This window comes from Dendrobates tinctorius, unplaced genomic scaffold, assembly GCF_039654945.1.
Source record: "Dendrobates tinctorius isolate UK_male_01 unplaced genomic scaffold, ASM3965494v1 ptg000113l, whole genome shotgun sequence".
NCBI classification, from domain to species: Eukaryota; Metazoa; Chordata; class Amphibia; order Anura; family Dendrobatidae; genus Dendrobates; species Dendrobates tinctorius.
The window spans coordinates 14,531,527-14,548,001 of record NW_027361781.1 but is presented as its reverse complement, the minus strand read 5'-3'; the positions used below and the strand labels follow the sequence as shown (position 1 = coordinate 14,548,001).

The window sequence follows — 16,475 nt, the reverse complement described above, 5'->3', positions numbered from 1 at the left end:
ATATGCAATTAATAAGGAGATATTTGGCCATGCCCGGTACTGCGAGGAAGTAAAGAAACAGCTGAATAATCCAGTTTGGGGGCAAAGTATCAACGCGGGGTGATGTATGAGAGAAATTGATGTGGCAAAATAAAGCTGAATGTACATCCCTCTTCAATGCAAGGCGAGAACTCTGTCCCCTGAGAGCGCACGAGGGAAGCAGATTGAGGCACCTACATTATCTCGCCCCGGTGTTTCATGTACGGTCATTTGTTCTGCAAACAGACCTCATTCATTTTCAGATTGGTTATTATTTAACCAGTGTAGTGCGATGAAGCTTTATTCTGCCAGCGGTGCAATGACTACCTGCAATGCGGTGCACGGGGCCGTAACATGGACAGCTTTAACCTTTTCTGTGTCTCCAGAGCTTGATTTAAAGCAGCAAAACCAGGTTCAGATGAGCATATTATGGGGAAATCATAGCCCCCACCTAGGTCCGGCTCTCTCTGTCTGGCGGGCAGCGTGCAATCATGTATGGGTGGGTGCCCTCTTTTGGGTGAAGCCGCTAATGCTATGTTTTTACTTTTGCCTCTAATAAAATCTGAATTTTGGGATTTTTGCAACTGAACCTTGGCTAGTCATACAATGTGTTGGAGCAAAGGTCACCCGTTGAGACTTACCCCTTGAAAAGCATAGCTGATTTTCAAGAAATGGGTTTTAGGAATAGATGGAAATTTGTAAAACTGGATTTGCGTCCAAATGATCTTTGCCTAAAATATTAGTTGATTCCTGTAAGGTCCCTTCACTCATCTGTATAATACCCCCAAAAAACAGTAATGGTGTCATTAGTGTTTTGGATCATTGCGTCATCAGTGTATCATCAGCGTGCCATCAGTGAGCCATCAGTGTATCCTCAGAGTTCCATCAGTGTATCGTCACAGTGCCATCAGTATGTTATCAGTGTATCCTCAGAGTTCCAATCAGTATGCCATTAGTGTATCATCAGTGTGCCATCAGTGTATCCTCACAGTTCCAATCAGTGAATCCTCAGAGTGCCATCAGTGTGCAATCAGTGTATCGTCAGCATGCCATCAGTGTATTGTCAGTGTGCCATCAGTATATCCTCACAGTTCCAATCAGTGAGCCATCAGTGTATCCTCAGAGTGCCATCAGTGTATTTTCAGAGTTCCATCAGTGTATCCTCTGCGTGCCATCAGTGTTTTATCAGAGTGCCATCAGTGTATCCTCTGAGTGCCATCAGTGTTTTATCAGAGTGTGTTAGGCGTCAGGTTCCTGCCACTGCACAGGAGGAATCTCGAGCCTTGCATTCTGCGGTCTCCCATTCAGTCGCGACCGCAGAGGAGGCTGCTCAGCAAAGACATCGTTCCCGGCATCTTGCTCAGCCTAGCACTGTTGGTTTGGTTGCTTCTGCCACCTCTGGTCCAGTTATAGTAATCCATGCTAGCCAGCAGCGAGCAGCTCCAGGGACCAAGTCCTTCTTTCAGACTTCTGAGCATGCCCGTGGTTCAGCCTCTCATTGGAGCTCAGGGGTCACATGCCCAGGTCCCGTTCCTGCTCTGATTGGACCACGGGGAAGGTCCCGGAAGGATGCTACTATAAAAGAGTCGCATGGCCGCACGCTAGTATAGACTCTTATGGTTAGTGATGTTTGTGATGATGGATGAATGTATCTGGTGACTGACGCATTATAACTCCCCTCCCTTGGATACGCATGTTTTAAAGATTTAGAGTTAGAGTCAGCGCCTACTAGTGGCATAGTCTGGAGCCACTGTGCTATCATGTCACAGCACCACACTTAGCGCCATATAGTGCCATCCAGCACAAGGCACGATTGTACTGCGTCTACAGCAACGTCCATCAGAGCAGCGCCGTGCGCAAAATAGTGCGCCTTCCTACCCCAAGCTTAGGGTGGTTGGTGGCGTCCGCCTGGACCGCACTCTATGCACACCTAGTACTTATATTTAGTTGGGTCTCCTAGGCACCACTGTTGCAGTGCCGAGCGCTAGGGGGTCTAGATGGACTCTAACCCCGTGTCTTTGAGGTAGGCTCCTGTGACTGAACCCTAACGTTCATTTTGCGGTAATGCGGCCCTGTGAAGTAGCAGGGTTCGCCTTCTAGTTCACCAGATGAAGTTAACCCATGTGGATTTGCTATACTACCAGTCTGTGTCCGCCATTACCGAGCTGCAGTTTCACATCTCTGCACGGTGGACCCCAGGCTGCGAACGCAACTCATTATCATTTTATTATTTGGTGCGTTCCTCCAGCCTAACAGAGTGCCATCAGTGTATCATCAGATTGCCATCAATGTATCATCAGAGTGCCATCAGTGTATCCTCAGAGTGCTATCAGTGTATTATCAGAGTGCTATCTGTGTATCATCAGAGTGCCATCAGTGTATCATCAGAGTGCCATCAGTGTATCCTCTGAGTGCTATCCGTGTATTATCAGAGTGCTATTAGTCTATCATCAGAGTGCTATCAGTGTATCCTCAGAGTGCCATCAGTGGATCATCAGAGTGCCATCAGTGTATCATCACAGTGCTATCAGTGTATTATCAGAGTGCCATCAGTGTATCATCAGAGTGCCATCAGTGTATCCTCTCAGTGCTATCAGTGTATTATCAGAGTGCCATCAGTGTATCCTCAGAGTGCTATCAGTGTATTATCAGAGTGCCATCAGTGGATCATCAGAGTGCCATCAGTGTATCATCACAGTGCTATCAGTGTATTATCAGAGTGCCATCAGTGTATCATCAGAGTGCCATCAGTGTATCCTCTCAGTGCTATCAGTGTATTATCAGAGTGCCATCAGTGTATCCTCAGAGTGCTATCAGTGTATTATCAGAGTGCCATCAGTGTATCATCAGAGTGCCATCAGTGTATCCTCTGAGTGCCATCAATGTATCATCAGAGTGCCATCAGTGTATCATCAGAGTGCCATCAATGTATCCTCTGAGTGCTATCAGTGTATCATCAGAGTGCCGTCAGTGTATCATCAGAGTGCCATCAGTGTATTAACGGAGTGCCATCAGTGTATCATCAGAGTGCCATCAATGTATCCTCTGAGTGCTATCCGTGTATTATCAGTGCCATTAGTGTATCCTCTGAGTGCTATCAGTGTATCCTCAGAGTGCTATCAGTGTATTATCAGAGTGCTATCAGTCTATCATCAGAGTGCCATCAGTGTATCCTCAGAGTGCCATCAGTGTATCATCAGAGTGCCATCAGTGTATCATCAGAGTGCCATAAGTGGATCATCAGAGTGCCATCAGTGGATCATCAGAGTGCCATCAGTGGATCATCAGAGTGCCATCAGTGTATTATCAGAGTGCCATCAGTGTATCATCAGAGTGCCATCAGTATATCCTCAGAGTGCCATCAGTGTATCCTCAGAGTGCTATCAGTGTATCATCAGAGTGTCATCAGTGTATCATCAGAGTGCCATCAGTGTACCCTCAGAGTGCTATCAGTGTATCATCAGAGTGTCATCAGTGTATCATCAGAGTGCCATCAGTGTATCCTCTGAGTGCTATCCGTGTATTATCAGAGTGCCATCAGTGTATCCTCTGAGTGCTATCAGTGTATCCTCAGAGTGCCATCAGTGTATCCTCAGAGTGCTATCAGTGTATTATCAGAGTGCTATCAGTCTATCATCAGAGTGCCATCAGTGGATCATCAGAGTGCCATCAGTGGATCATCAGAGTGCCATCGGTGTATCATCACAGTGCTATCAGTGTATTATCAGAGTGCCATCAGTGTATCATCAGAGTGCCATCAGTGTATCCTCAGAGTGCCATCAGTGTATCCTCAGAGTGCTATCAGTGTATCATCAGAGTGTCATCAGTGTATCCTCAGAGTGCCATCAGTGTATCCTCAGAGTGCTATCAGTGTATCATCAGAGTGCCATCAGGGTATCCTCAGAGTGCCATCAGTGTATCCTCAGAGTGCTATCAGTGTATCATCAGAGTGCCGTCAGTGTATCATCAGAGTGCCATCAGTGTATCATCAGAGTGCCATCAGTGTATTAACGGAGTGCCATCAGTGTATCATCAGAGTGCCATCAATGTATCCTCTGAGTGCTATCCGTGTATTATCAGTGCCATCAGTGTATCCTCTGAGTGCTATCAGTGTATCCTCAGAGTGCCATCAGTGTATACTCAGAGTGCTATCAGTGTATTATCAGAGTGCTATCAGTCTATCATCAGAGTGCCATCAGTGTATCCTCAGAGTGCCATCTGTGTATCATCAGAGTGCCATCAGTGTATCCTCAGAGTGCCATCAGTGTATCCTCAGAGTGCTATCAGTGTATCATCAGAGTGTCATCAGTGTATCCTCAGAGTGCCATCAGTGTATCCTCAGAGTGCCATCAGTGTATCCTCAGAGTGCCATCAGAGTGTCATCAGTATGCCAAGAATAAAATTACAAATAGAGTTGAGCGACTTTGGTCGGATCGGGTTTCATGAAACAAAATTTGTTTCAGATGAAACTGGTCCGACTAGGGCAAAAAAAGTCGGAGTTTCGTCCGACACCCGACCCCAATGCAAGTCAATGGGGAATAAAAGTCGGCATTGAGCGGATGACATTTTGTTTCATGAAACCCGATCCGACCAAAGTCGCTCAACTCTAATTACAAAGCTTCTTCGATATTTTGTAATGTTAAACACATTCAGTACACAGACGGCACATGGATGGCACACAGATGCCATCCGTGTGCTGTACATGTTTTTCACGGACCGATAGACTTGTATTGGCCCTTGTCATCCATGCTTCCAGGAAATATACGGACATGTCTCCATATGGTTCACACGGCCACATGGTCCACATGAAGACACGGACATGTGAAGATCACCATAGGTTATACTGGGTACATGTGGTAGCCATGAATATTACCGATGCCACACGTACATGTGAAAGGGGCCTAAAATGCTCAGCTTCAATATTACAGTGAACACATACTTTATTTTACTGATCTGTAAGCATGTCATGTTCACAGGTGCCACACTGTACAAGATGGGCAACCTTTAGGTCTTCCTGGACCTTGATTGCTGCCTGGTAGGAGTAATGTGGCGGACCTAACTTGGAGAGGAGGACAACCCACTGCTACACCTAGAGAGATACAAGTGTGTCTTATCGGTTTTGCTCATGGCTCAACAAACCTGGAAATGGAAGTGTGGTGCAAAATTACCAGATTAGAGCAAAAAAAAGAAAGATGCGATACTCTGTTGGGAGATGGTTATTCTATACGAATGTAAGGCTTGTAATATGAATTAGATCAACTCAAGGGTTGACTTGCAAATAGTTCATGAGAATGGAGTGAATTAATAAGAAATTGGAGTCCTTAGCCAAAGTCGTTAACATTAGAAATTATCGATTTGATTCAAGGCGAGTCAAATTCATCTCAAATTTCTCAAGAAAATTGGACATGCCAGAACCTGAAAAAAATGTGTGATATGAGATGCCTGAATCAAGCAAAAGAGCGGCCTGTTGTCTGACATCATGACATTACGGGAGGCCTAATCCTCACAGGAGACACCAAAGTGGGAAAAAAAACAAATGCGAAAGAGAAGAATAAACCTGGAGAGAGGACGTGAGCCAACGATATGGAAGGGGCGAGATGAGTATAATATTTTTTTACCTTTCATTTAATGTGCTTTGGGGTTTGGTGAGACCTCGGAGCACAATAAATGTCTTTTATTCGAAATTTGATTTGCATTGAAGAACTTTTTGCACGTTCCTCAGTTGGGAAATCTTAGGAAAAAGTTCAGAGAAAATCGCTGGCTCATGGGACCTCGGGTTCCTTTCACTGGCACCGTTTCACAAAAAGTCGAGTGCTAACCATTTTTTCCTCAAGGGGAAATCTTAGGAAAGCGTCCTAGCAGGTTTACATAAACACTGCTCGGGGATACGTGATGGCGTTATCTGACCAGTCAGCGTCTCATCACTTTTTTCTTTTTTTTGTTGTTGCAGAATTCATGTTTGAAAGTTCGCTCAGATGCATAACGTGGTGACAAGGGGTCAGCGACCACTTGGAGGTTAGATCACAATCCCAGGGCAGCTAATGACTGCAGGCAGGATCCAGGCGGTGATAGCGTTCAGCATTCATAGTTCAGTAATTAACATAGAGCGGCACAAAGGATAAAGTTATCCCAGCATGTAGAGTCTAGTCAATTTCCAGATCTTTGACCGCTAAGACAAGATGTGGCCCGTCATTCTGAGCTAGGCATTTACCTATATGGCTTTCCACGGACAGGTGGCTGAACAACGGGCTCCTGTCCTGCTGTGCCCTTATACACATGCAGGTTGGCTGACACAAGGTAAGGTTTTAATCCTAGAGTCCACCTATTACCATCCACCCTGTCGTGGTGGAATGGCTTTTATGATTTTTTGATCAATAAGTACCCATATTATTTACATGTACTATCACTATTAACTAGTGATGAGCGAAATTGCTCGCTACTTGAATTTGCTATGAGCGCATGGGTACGCACCGAGGATCGCGGGAGCTCAAGTAGCATGCTCGAGTCCCTGCCCCGCATGTTTCTCAGCCAAGAAACATACGGGGCTTGCCCGTGTGTGGCAGGTGATCCGCACATTTTTTTTGGCTGTCCAACAGCCAAGAAACATGCGGGATGGGGACTTGAGCATGTCGCTTGAGTACCCGCGATACTTTGTTTGTTCCCGAGCATTCGAAGCAAATTTGAGCAGCGATCACTTTTGCTCAACACTACTATTAACTTATTTACTTACTATAGGGTATATGTTCATTTTATTTTTTCTTAGTTTTTTTCACTAAGATAAGGAAGTCAACAGTAAGGGTCACACAAACATAAAGTAGACGCTAAAGGGTCACCAATAGCAAAAACTTGATGGCGCAAAGATTGTAGACCACTATAATAAAATAGGTTATTCTATATTCTAATGAGGGTACAAGAAGTCCCTCGTGCAATCCAAAGAACCTAAAGGGCCCTCATATTTCATTTTCAAGGCGCCATACAATATTGTATTCCTTTATAAACAAAATCGAAGTCATCACAAGAGCGCGCTAAAAGCTTCTGAGTCTGAGCTTCAAAGTTACTATAACTTGCAGACTTTTATATAAAAGTGAAGAGGAAAGGGCTTGCAGAACCATCCATGACAACTACATAAGGCAAGGTGCTGTGCCATTTTCTGTAAACATCATCACCTTCAATCAGCTGGGGTGCAGGAAGTCGCACTCCACCAATCTCAAGGATAGGTCATTAATATTAATGAACCAGAAAAACGCCTTTCTAAGAACGTAATCCAAAGTTCGAAAACTATAAGTGACACTCACCACCAAAGCAAATTCTCTTTATTTTCCAAAAGAACAAAATGCCAACAGGCTAAAATGTGCGGAGCACAAGCAGGCAACTGCCATTTTGTGTTCTTGCCCTTCATCTCGTTAAAGGGTAAGTCAGACCAGGCACAAGAGAACATGAATCGGCTGTCGTTCGAAAAAATTAAGAGTGTATGCTTTGGTGGTGAGTGCCACTTCTAGATTTCCTACAGTCCTTTGGAATATCATTTCTACATGCTTTGCAATCCGAGCACCGGAAGTTCAGCCTTGTGATGCCGCACTCCAGTAGTCCACCCAAAATATTATAAAAAGTCGATCAGGTTGCGCCGGCGCTTTCTTCTTGTGTGGACCCTTCGAAAAACACATATGACTTTTATTCATTAGAATATATGGCCAATTATTTACCAGGTCCTAGAGTAAGTACCTTATCCTAAATGAAAGTTGGATTTTACTACACAGCCCTCTGGTGAAAAGAGGTGGATGCCGAAGAGTGGACTATCGTCTACAGCGTCACTAATGTGATAACGACTTTAAGAGGATTCTCCGGGAATTATACAAAAAGTAAACAATTTAAATACTTTAATTCAGTAAATTATACTCACTTTGCTTAGCGAGGAAATCGGTATCATGCATTATAATTACTGTTATCTGGTAGCCGAAATCTTTCATAGAGTGGTAATGAAGCTGCACTTGGTGGCAGCGCAACAAGTCGGGTTGTTGGCAGCAATTTGATCTCCTCTATGTGTATTTAAGAATTTCTTCATTTATTATGTGTTATTGTTTGCTTTTCTGAATTCCTATTTATATTTATTGTGTATATCTTCTGCACTGATGTTAAAGGGTTACCATTCCATCGTGCCAAGGCAGTGGTCTATAGCTACTTCTCTGGAGTGGGAGGGCCACCTCTTACCTTTTCGGCATCCGCTGATCTTTTCTTGATTGGCTGACCTCATCGTTGTGCTCTGACGCCATGCCAGGCCAGCCAATCAAAACAAGAACAGTGGTAACAGGCAGTGGTCCAACCGCCATGCAGCGCCTACAGACCACCGTCGTAGCTCATGGAACGACACGCGCAAATCGATTCGCACCAAGCTCTTTAGTATTTTTACCAAACTTTTGACAATGGCTTTCACAGGAATCAATGTTATCCGAAGGTGGATGTGACCTCGTTAACGAGACCATATCTCCGTATTTATTCTACAATTTCCCAAAACAGGGTTAACACAAAACTTTGCACAAATAGAAAAAAATGGGCTAAAAAAGCCCTAGCCTGCTCACCAACCACAGCACGGAACCTCGTCTGGACCCAACGATAGTTGATAGTAGACAAAAACATGAGGGGCGTTCCAGCTGATAAAATTTCACAGTCATGTAGGGTCGAAACGCGTCGCTGGTATCTCAGCGCCTCATAGCACATCCATCTACTCTTGAGGAGTAAACCGCTGTACTATTTGAATTTTTTCAATAAAGCAATAAATTTTATCAGCTGGAACGCCCCTCATGTTTTTGTCTATTAACACAAAACTTGTTGGACATTTTATGCTGCAAAGATTGGCACAAAGGGAAAGTTTGGATTCATTTTCAACTATTTGAAAAAAAGTTGGGTTCTGACAGTGGTCAACTACTTCAACTGGCCATTAATGATTTCCTAGGGGAAAAAAAAAATATCTAATAAAAATTGAATGTGAAGAAGTAAAATAAAAAAAAAAGATATACAAAGTAAAGAAAAGAAGAAGGGCTTTCATAAGTAGGAAAGCCACACTGCAGAGGGAATTTCTCTGGCAGTGATTCGGCTGCTAATTGATCAGCGCACTGCATGACAAAATCCACAAGGCAATCACAGGACTACTTAGCAATTATGCTTGGAGAAATGCCAACTACTACCTCCTCTGCTTTCACTGTCAGCTGGCTTCACCTGGATTGGTCGGTTCATCTGCAAGACAGAAAAGGTAGAGGACATGAGAGAAGAGAAGGAGAAGAGTCCATCACAGTGTTCAACACATTTCATCAAATGACGAGTTACTGGATAAACTTCGCAGTCGTATAAGAATGCACATCCTATGTAATACTACTGACATTCTCAGCTCTTCTACATCTGCACACAATGAATTGTGAGAAATACTTTTTTTTTTTTTAACTAGGAATAAAAAAAAATCTAAAAAAGAGAAAGTGTCTTTGCTGCATTCATAGAAAATCAGAAAATTATTATTATTATTATTATTATTATTATTATTATTATTATTATATCTAAAAAAGAGAAAGTATTTGTGCTGGATTCGTAGAATATCAGACATTTATATTATTATTATTATATTATAAAAAGAAAAAATATATTTGCTGGATTCAAAGAAAATAAAATTAAAATTAGCATTATTATTATTTTATTATTATTGCTTTATTATTATAAATATTATAATTATTTGCTATCCATTCACATATAAGAAACACATCAAAGAATTACACTTCTTTCTACACTTTTCTCCCCCAATCTTCTACTCCCTTAACTTATTATTCATTCTGAAGCAGAGAAAATCTGTCTTGTACAAAACAAGATAACAAGAAGGACTTACACCTATCTACTAGCAGAGTGGGGTAGGAGCAGAGTGAGAGTGATAAGAAGAGAAACTCTGCAGCTGATTTCTAGTAAGTGTTTTATCTCACCCCCAGAGCTGGATTCACATCTACACTGTCACATCTTTTGTCATCAGAGTTGATGCTGCTGCTTCTGAACATGTGAACGTGTGTTAAAGAAAGATGGGGAAGCAGGAATCCCTTATGGCTCTGTGTGTGCGGTGTATGGGAGACATCATAGACAGAGACGTGTGAAGAGGAAAAACTGGTGAGTAATGCCAGATGCAATTCATATAATGGTCATAAATAGTGTTTATTCCTCATATGCACATGACAGCTTATTCTGAAAAGCCACCTATACTACTGCTTTATTGCCAGTTAACTCTTGGTCCTATGGATGCAGCGATGATCTGAGTCTCCAGTTTTGCTGCATTATCTATTGAGTGTCAGATAATCTGATATCTACAGTTGTGGCCAAAAGTATTGACACTCCTGCAATTCTGTCAGGTAATACTCAGTTTCTTCCTGAAAATTATTGCAATCACAAATTCTTTGGTATTATTATCTTCATTTAATTTGTCTTAAATGAAAAAACACAAAAGAGAATGAAGCAAAAAGCAAAACATTGATCATTTCACACAAAACTCCAAAAATGGGCCAGACAAAATTATTAGCACCCTCAGCCTAATACTTGGTTGCACAACCTTTAGCCAAAATAACTGCGACCAACCGCTTCCGGTAACCATCAATGAGTTTCTTACAATGCTCTGCTGGAATTTTAGACCATTCTTCTTTGACAAACTGCTCCAGGTCCCTGATATCTGAAGGGTGCCTTCTCCCAACTGCCATTTTTAGATCTCTCCACAGGTGTTCTATGGGATTCAGGTCTGGACTCATTGCTGGCCACCTTAGAAGTCTCCAGTGCTTTCTCTCAAACCATTTTCTAGTGCGTTTTGAAGTGTGTTTTGGGTCATTGTCCTGCTGGAAGACCCATGACCTCTGAGGGAGACCCAGCTTTCTCACACTGGGCCCTACATTATGCTGCAAAATTTGTTGGTAGTCTTCAGACTTCATAATGCCATGCACACGGTCAAGCAGTCCAGTGCCAGAGGCAGCAAAGCAACCCCAAAACATCAGGGAACCTCCGCCATGTTTGACTGTAGGGACCGTGTTCTTTTCTTTGAATGCATCTTTTTTTTCTCCTGTTAAACTCTATGTTGATGCCTTTGCCCAAAAAGCTCTACTTTTGTCTCATCTGAGCAGAGAACATTCTTCCAAAACGTTTTAGGCTTTTTCAGGTAAGTTTTGGCAAACTCCAGCCTGGCTTTTTTATGTCTCGGGGTAAGAAGTGGGGTCTTCCTGGGTCTCCTACCATACAGTCCCTTTTCATTCAGACGCCGACGGATAGTACGGGTTGACACTGTTGTACCCTCGGACTGCAGGACAGCTTGAACTTGTTTGGATGTTAGTCGAGGTTCTTTATCCAACATCCGCACAATCTTGCGTTGAAGTCTCTTGTCAATTTTTCTTTTCCGTCCACATCTAGGGAGGTTAGCCACAGTGCCATGGGCTTTAAACTTCTTGATGACACTGCGCACGGTAGACACAGGAACATTCTGGTCTTTGGAGATGGACTTGTAGCCTTGAGATTGCTCATTCTTCCTCACAATTTGGTTTCTCAAGTTCTCAGACAGTTCTTTGGTCTTCTTTCTTTTCTCCATGCTCAATGTGGTACACACAAGGACACAGGACAGAGGTTGAGTCAACTTTAATCCATGTCAGCTGGCTGCAAGTGTGATTTAGTTATTGCCAACACCTGTTAGGTGCCACAGGTAAGTTACAGGTGCTGTTAATTACACAAATTAGAGAAGCATCACATGATTTTTCGAACAGTGCCAATACTTTTATCCACCCTCTATTTTATGTTTGGTGTGGAATTATATCCAATTTGGCTTTAGGACAATTCTTTTTGTGTTTTTTCATTTAAGACACATTAAATGAAGATAATAATAATAACAAAGAATTTGTGTTTGCAATCATTTTCAGGAAGAAACTGAGTATTATCTGACAAAATTGCAGGGGTGTCAATACTTTTGGCCACAACTGTACCTCTTGACTTATCAGAGATTTAGCTGACATTCTGTCCTTTTTTCCCTCCTTTACACTACAGCTTTGCTCTTTCAGATAGATGGGCTACTGACAAAGTCCTGAACAGAAAGTCAGTCATGAAGAGCTTATCGCAATTAAAGGGGTGATCTGGGACTTTAGCATTGATGCCCTGTTCTTAGGGTAGGTCATCACTGTCTGCTCAGTGGGGATGCGACCCCCGGCACCCCCATCGATCATCAGTTCCTGGCACCACTATTGATTCGACTAGGGGACAGATGTGCAGTACCCAGCCGTGGCCACTATACAGCCCACGGAGCCGTCCTGTGCAGATCCGCAATTGAGCTATCCAGGCTGCCGCCGACTCCGTGAACAACTGATCGGCGGGGGAGCCGGCTAAGGATAAGTCATGAACGTTAAAGTCCTGGACGACCCCTTTAAGGACAGAATGATTATAAACTACAAGTGATGAACAAACGGTTATCAGGTAACGGTGGCACTTAGGAGGAGCAAGCCTTACAAGTATTAGTATCATCATCATCATCATCATTTTTGTAATTGTATTATTTTAATATTACTACCAGTATTTATCAGATTAATAAATATTTAATCAGAGTTGTAAACACCTATTGAATCTATAGGACGCAGAATGGAACTTTGGAATCATCAGGAAGACCAGCGATAGATTCTGAGGGTGATCGTTTTGTGTCATGAATGTTAGATATATGGCTGCAGAGGTGTCTGATGGAGATCAGGAGGACATTTGGGCCAGGTCCATGCGTAGTAAGGAACGCTGTCAGGTCTTCTAATGGAGCATATTGTTGACCCGGAGTCTCAAGGCTGAGCACAATGGATGCATTAGAGAACTAGAGGAGTCATAAAATGTGAACATATACCCAGGGCAAGATGTCGTAGCATTAATTTACGGATTTGTGCTTATAATAAGATTTTCACGTTTTGGCCATACAATAAAACACTTTTATAGAATGGCCTAAATAACTATGCTGCACAGTGTTGTCATAACCACAAACTGCAAAAATAAGACTCTGCGATGTTGTAGGCCTATGCGCCACCTAATAAACACCACCATACAATGCTTAAAGTCATCCTGTCAGTATCAACCCTCCTAATTGTATATATGGGCTTGTAGGTCATAGAAGCCTGATCCCTTGATATCTGCAGTCCGATGTTTTATTCCAGAGAAATCCACTTTTTTTCTTCATATGTAAATGAGCTGTTAAGATCTATGGGTCGGGCATAGATCTCTCCAAGAATCTGCCTCCTTTTATTGTAAAGGAATTATTACCAATGTGAGACATGTAATGACTGACAGTCTGACCTTCTGATCTATGTGTCTCGCACTAGCATCTCCCCTTTTAATTTACAATAAGCTTTTAGGGTGGGTAGAGATTTATGTCCAGCCCATAGATTTTAACAGCTCATTTGCATATTAAGAAAAATGTGGATTTTTCTGGAATAAGGCACCAGATCACAGAGATCAAGGTATCATATTATTCAGCTTCCTATGACCTACAAACCGCTTTGGAGGGACATTGTTACTGACAGATGCCCTTTACATGCACACTGTTTCAACACACTTTGTATAAATTAATAGTACAAGCAAATACAGGAAACTTTGTAATATATGTTATCAAGGGAATCAGCTTCTTTCTCCACTTATCAGCCGCTTTTTCTCTTGAACTGAGAGCTAAGGTTACAATTGCTGAATTAAGTGTATGGAGAAAGAAGGAGGAACAGACAGAGACAAGGAGACACACAGACCATGCTGCTGTTCCATAAAGTGTTTTATCTCATCCAGTGCTGGATTCACAGATACATAGCTCAGTACTGTTGTATAATGTTCTCCATGTTGCTGTTGCTTCTGGCAGTGTGTCCATAGAGACAGGAGAGCATGAATCCTTCATGTCGGCGTCTACTATACTTGGAATGGAAGTTATAATAGCAGCTAGTATTCACCTACAAGCTCCAAGACAACTTAAAATTTCTGCACCGACATGACAGCTTATTCTAAAAAGTCCTTGACCTGACAGCTATGCTTTAATTAATAGATAGATTATACAAACCTCATCTACCACCAGTGTTAGTCAATGTGTAAGTAATGCGACTACTCGACTCATTTTAGGGTTTGTGGCCACGAGCCTCATTTCTGAGCAGGCGGCTGCAGCCCACGTGATCACACAGGGCGCACACAACGAATGCCGGTTCTGCTCAGACCTAAATTTGAGAACGCTCTGAGATACCATCTCATACGCAGACCAAGGAACACTGACTGTTCAGCCTGGAGATGCCGTGTTTTTGTCTGGGAGCTCGGAGGTAACTCTCAGGTCTCTTAGGTAATAACTCTGCTATTATGTATTTCTATAGCGCGGCCCCAGAGCTCATTTGTAGGTCACCGCTGGCATAAAAAGATCTTTAATTATGATCTTTAATTACAGTATATGGTAGCTTCCTCTCCCACAAGACCCTTGCCTTTAATGAAGTGGATCCTGACTCTTTGAAAAAAAAAATCCTTAGTGCAGCTAATGATGAGCGCTGAAAACAAAATCTACCCCTAATGTAATACTTAACACAATCCTGTTTTTCACTGGGTCCCTGCACTGCAATACACGCTGCCGGGCAATCAGAAGCCGGCAGCTGATGGCAGGGTGCAAATCACTGGGGCAGGGCAGTAACGTCATGTGCTGCCAAAGTCAGATACTAGATTCTGCGTCGGCTATAGAACAGGACGCCATATGTCGTGGGAGCAGGGAAAGTTGTGTATATTTGTTTAAGAAGAGCTGCAGAACAGGGGATATATTAATGGAAGGAGCCCAGGATGGGGGCATTATACCATGATGTGAGACATAAATTACTGGAAGGGGCCAAGGATGGGGGCATTGTATCCGGATGGAGGATATATTACTGGAAGGGGCCCAGGATGGGGGCATTGTACCAAGATGTGAGACATATATTAGTGGAAGGGGCCCAGGATGGGGGCATTGTACCAAGATGTGAGACATATATTAGTGGAAGGGGCCCAGGATGGGGGCATTGTATCCAGATGGAGGATATATTACTGGAAGGGGCCCAGGATGGGGGCATTATACCATGATGTGAGACATATATTACTGGAAGGGGCCCAGGATGGGGGCTTTGTATCCGGATGGAGGATATATTACTGGAAGGGGCCCAGGATGGGGGCATTATACCATGATGTGAGACATATATTACTGGAAGGGGCCCAGGATGGGGGCATTGTATCCGGATGGAGGATATATTACTGGAAGGGGCCCAGGATGGGGGCATTGTATCCGGATGGAGGATATATTACTGGAAGGGGCCCAGGATGGGGGCATTGTACCAAGATGTGAGACATACATTAGTGGAAGGGGCCCAGGATGGGGGCATTATACCATGACGTGAGACATATATTACTGGAAGGGGCCCAGGATGGAGGCATTATACCATGATGTGAGACATATATTACTGGAAGGGGCCCAGAATGGGGGCATTGTACCACGATGTGAGACATATATTACTGGAAGGGGCCCAGGATGGGGGCATTGTACCAAGATGTGAGACATATATTACTGGAAGGGGCCCAGGATGGGGGCATTGTATCCGGATGGAGGATATATTACTGGAAGGAGCCCAGGATGGGGGCATTGTACCAAGATGTGAGACATACATTACTGGAAGGGGCCCAGGATGGGGGCATTCTACCAAGATGTGAGACATATATTACTGGAAGGGGCCCAGGATGGGGGCATTATACCATGATGTGAGACATATTACTGGAAGGAGCCCAGGATGGGGGTATTGTACCAAGATGTGAGACATACATTACTGGAAAGGGCCCAGGATGGGGGCATTGTACCAATATGTGAGACATATATTACTGGAAGGGGCCCAGGATGGGGGCATTGTACCAAGATGTGCGACATATATTACTGGAAGGGGCCCAGGATGGGGGCATTATACCATGATGTGAGACATATATTAGTGGACGGGGCCCAGGATGGGGGCATTGTGTCAGGACGGAGGATATATTACTGGAAGTGGCTTAGGATGGAGGGCATTGTATTTGGGATGGAGGATATATTACTGGAAGGGGCCCAGGATGGGGGTATTATACCATGATGTGAGACATATATTAGAGGAAGGGGCCTAGGATTGGGGCATTGTATCAGGACGGAGGATATATTACTGAAAGGGGCCCAGGATGGAGGGCATTATACCAGGATGGGGGACATGCATAAATGGAAGGGGCCCAGGATGAGTGGACATTGTGTCAGGATGGGAGACATTATCTCCACTGTTTACTAAGGTATGAATTTACTTAAAAGAAGTTGTCCACCTTTAGAGACAATGCTTTTTTTTCCTTAAATGTATGAATGTGGGGGCTAAAAATATATTTTTTTCCAATTGGGTTTAATGATTTTTTTTGCACTATTTGCCTTCCATAGCCTCTATTTTGCACTA

The 16,475-nt window shown here is 43.3% G+C and overlaps 1 protein-coding gene across 13 annotated transcripts in view; it reads right to left on the bottom strand.

Annotated features, from left to right (window-relative positions):
• Nucleotides 1–16,475, bottom strand: part of CELF4 (CUGBP Elav-like family member 4) — a 1,497,717-nt gene that overhangs the window by 581,352 nt on the left and 899,890 nt on the right. For all 13 annotated transcript variants that reach the window (XR_012234844.1, XM_073589796.1, XM_073589798.1 and 10 more), the window contains exon 3: nucleotides 9,201–9,249. Coding sequence is in view for 12 of the 13 variants with exons in the window: in XM_073589796.1 (XP_073445897.1) it covers nucleotides 9,201–9,249 (49 nt within the window). In the remaining variant the exon portion in view is untranslated. The remainder of the gene's footprint in view (nucleotides 1–9,200; nucleotides 9,250–16,475) is intronic.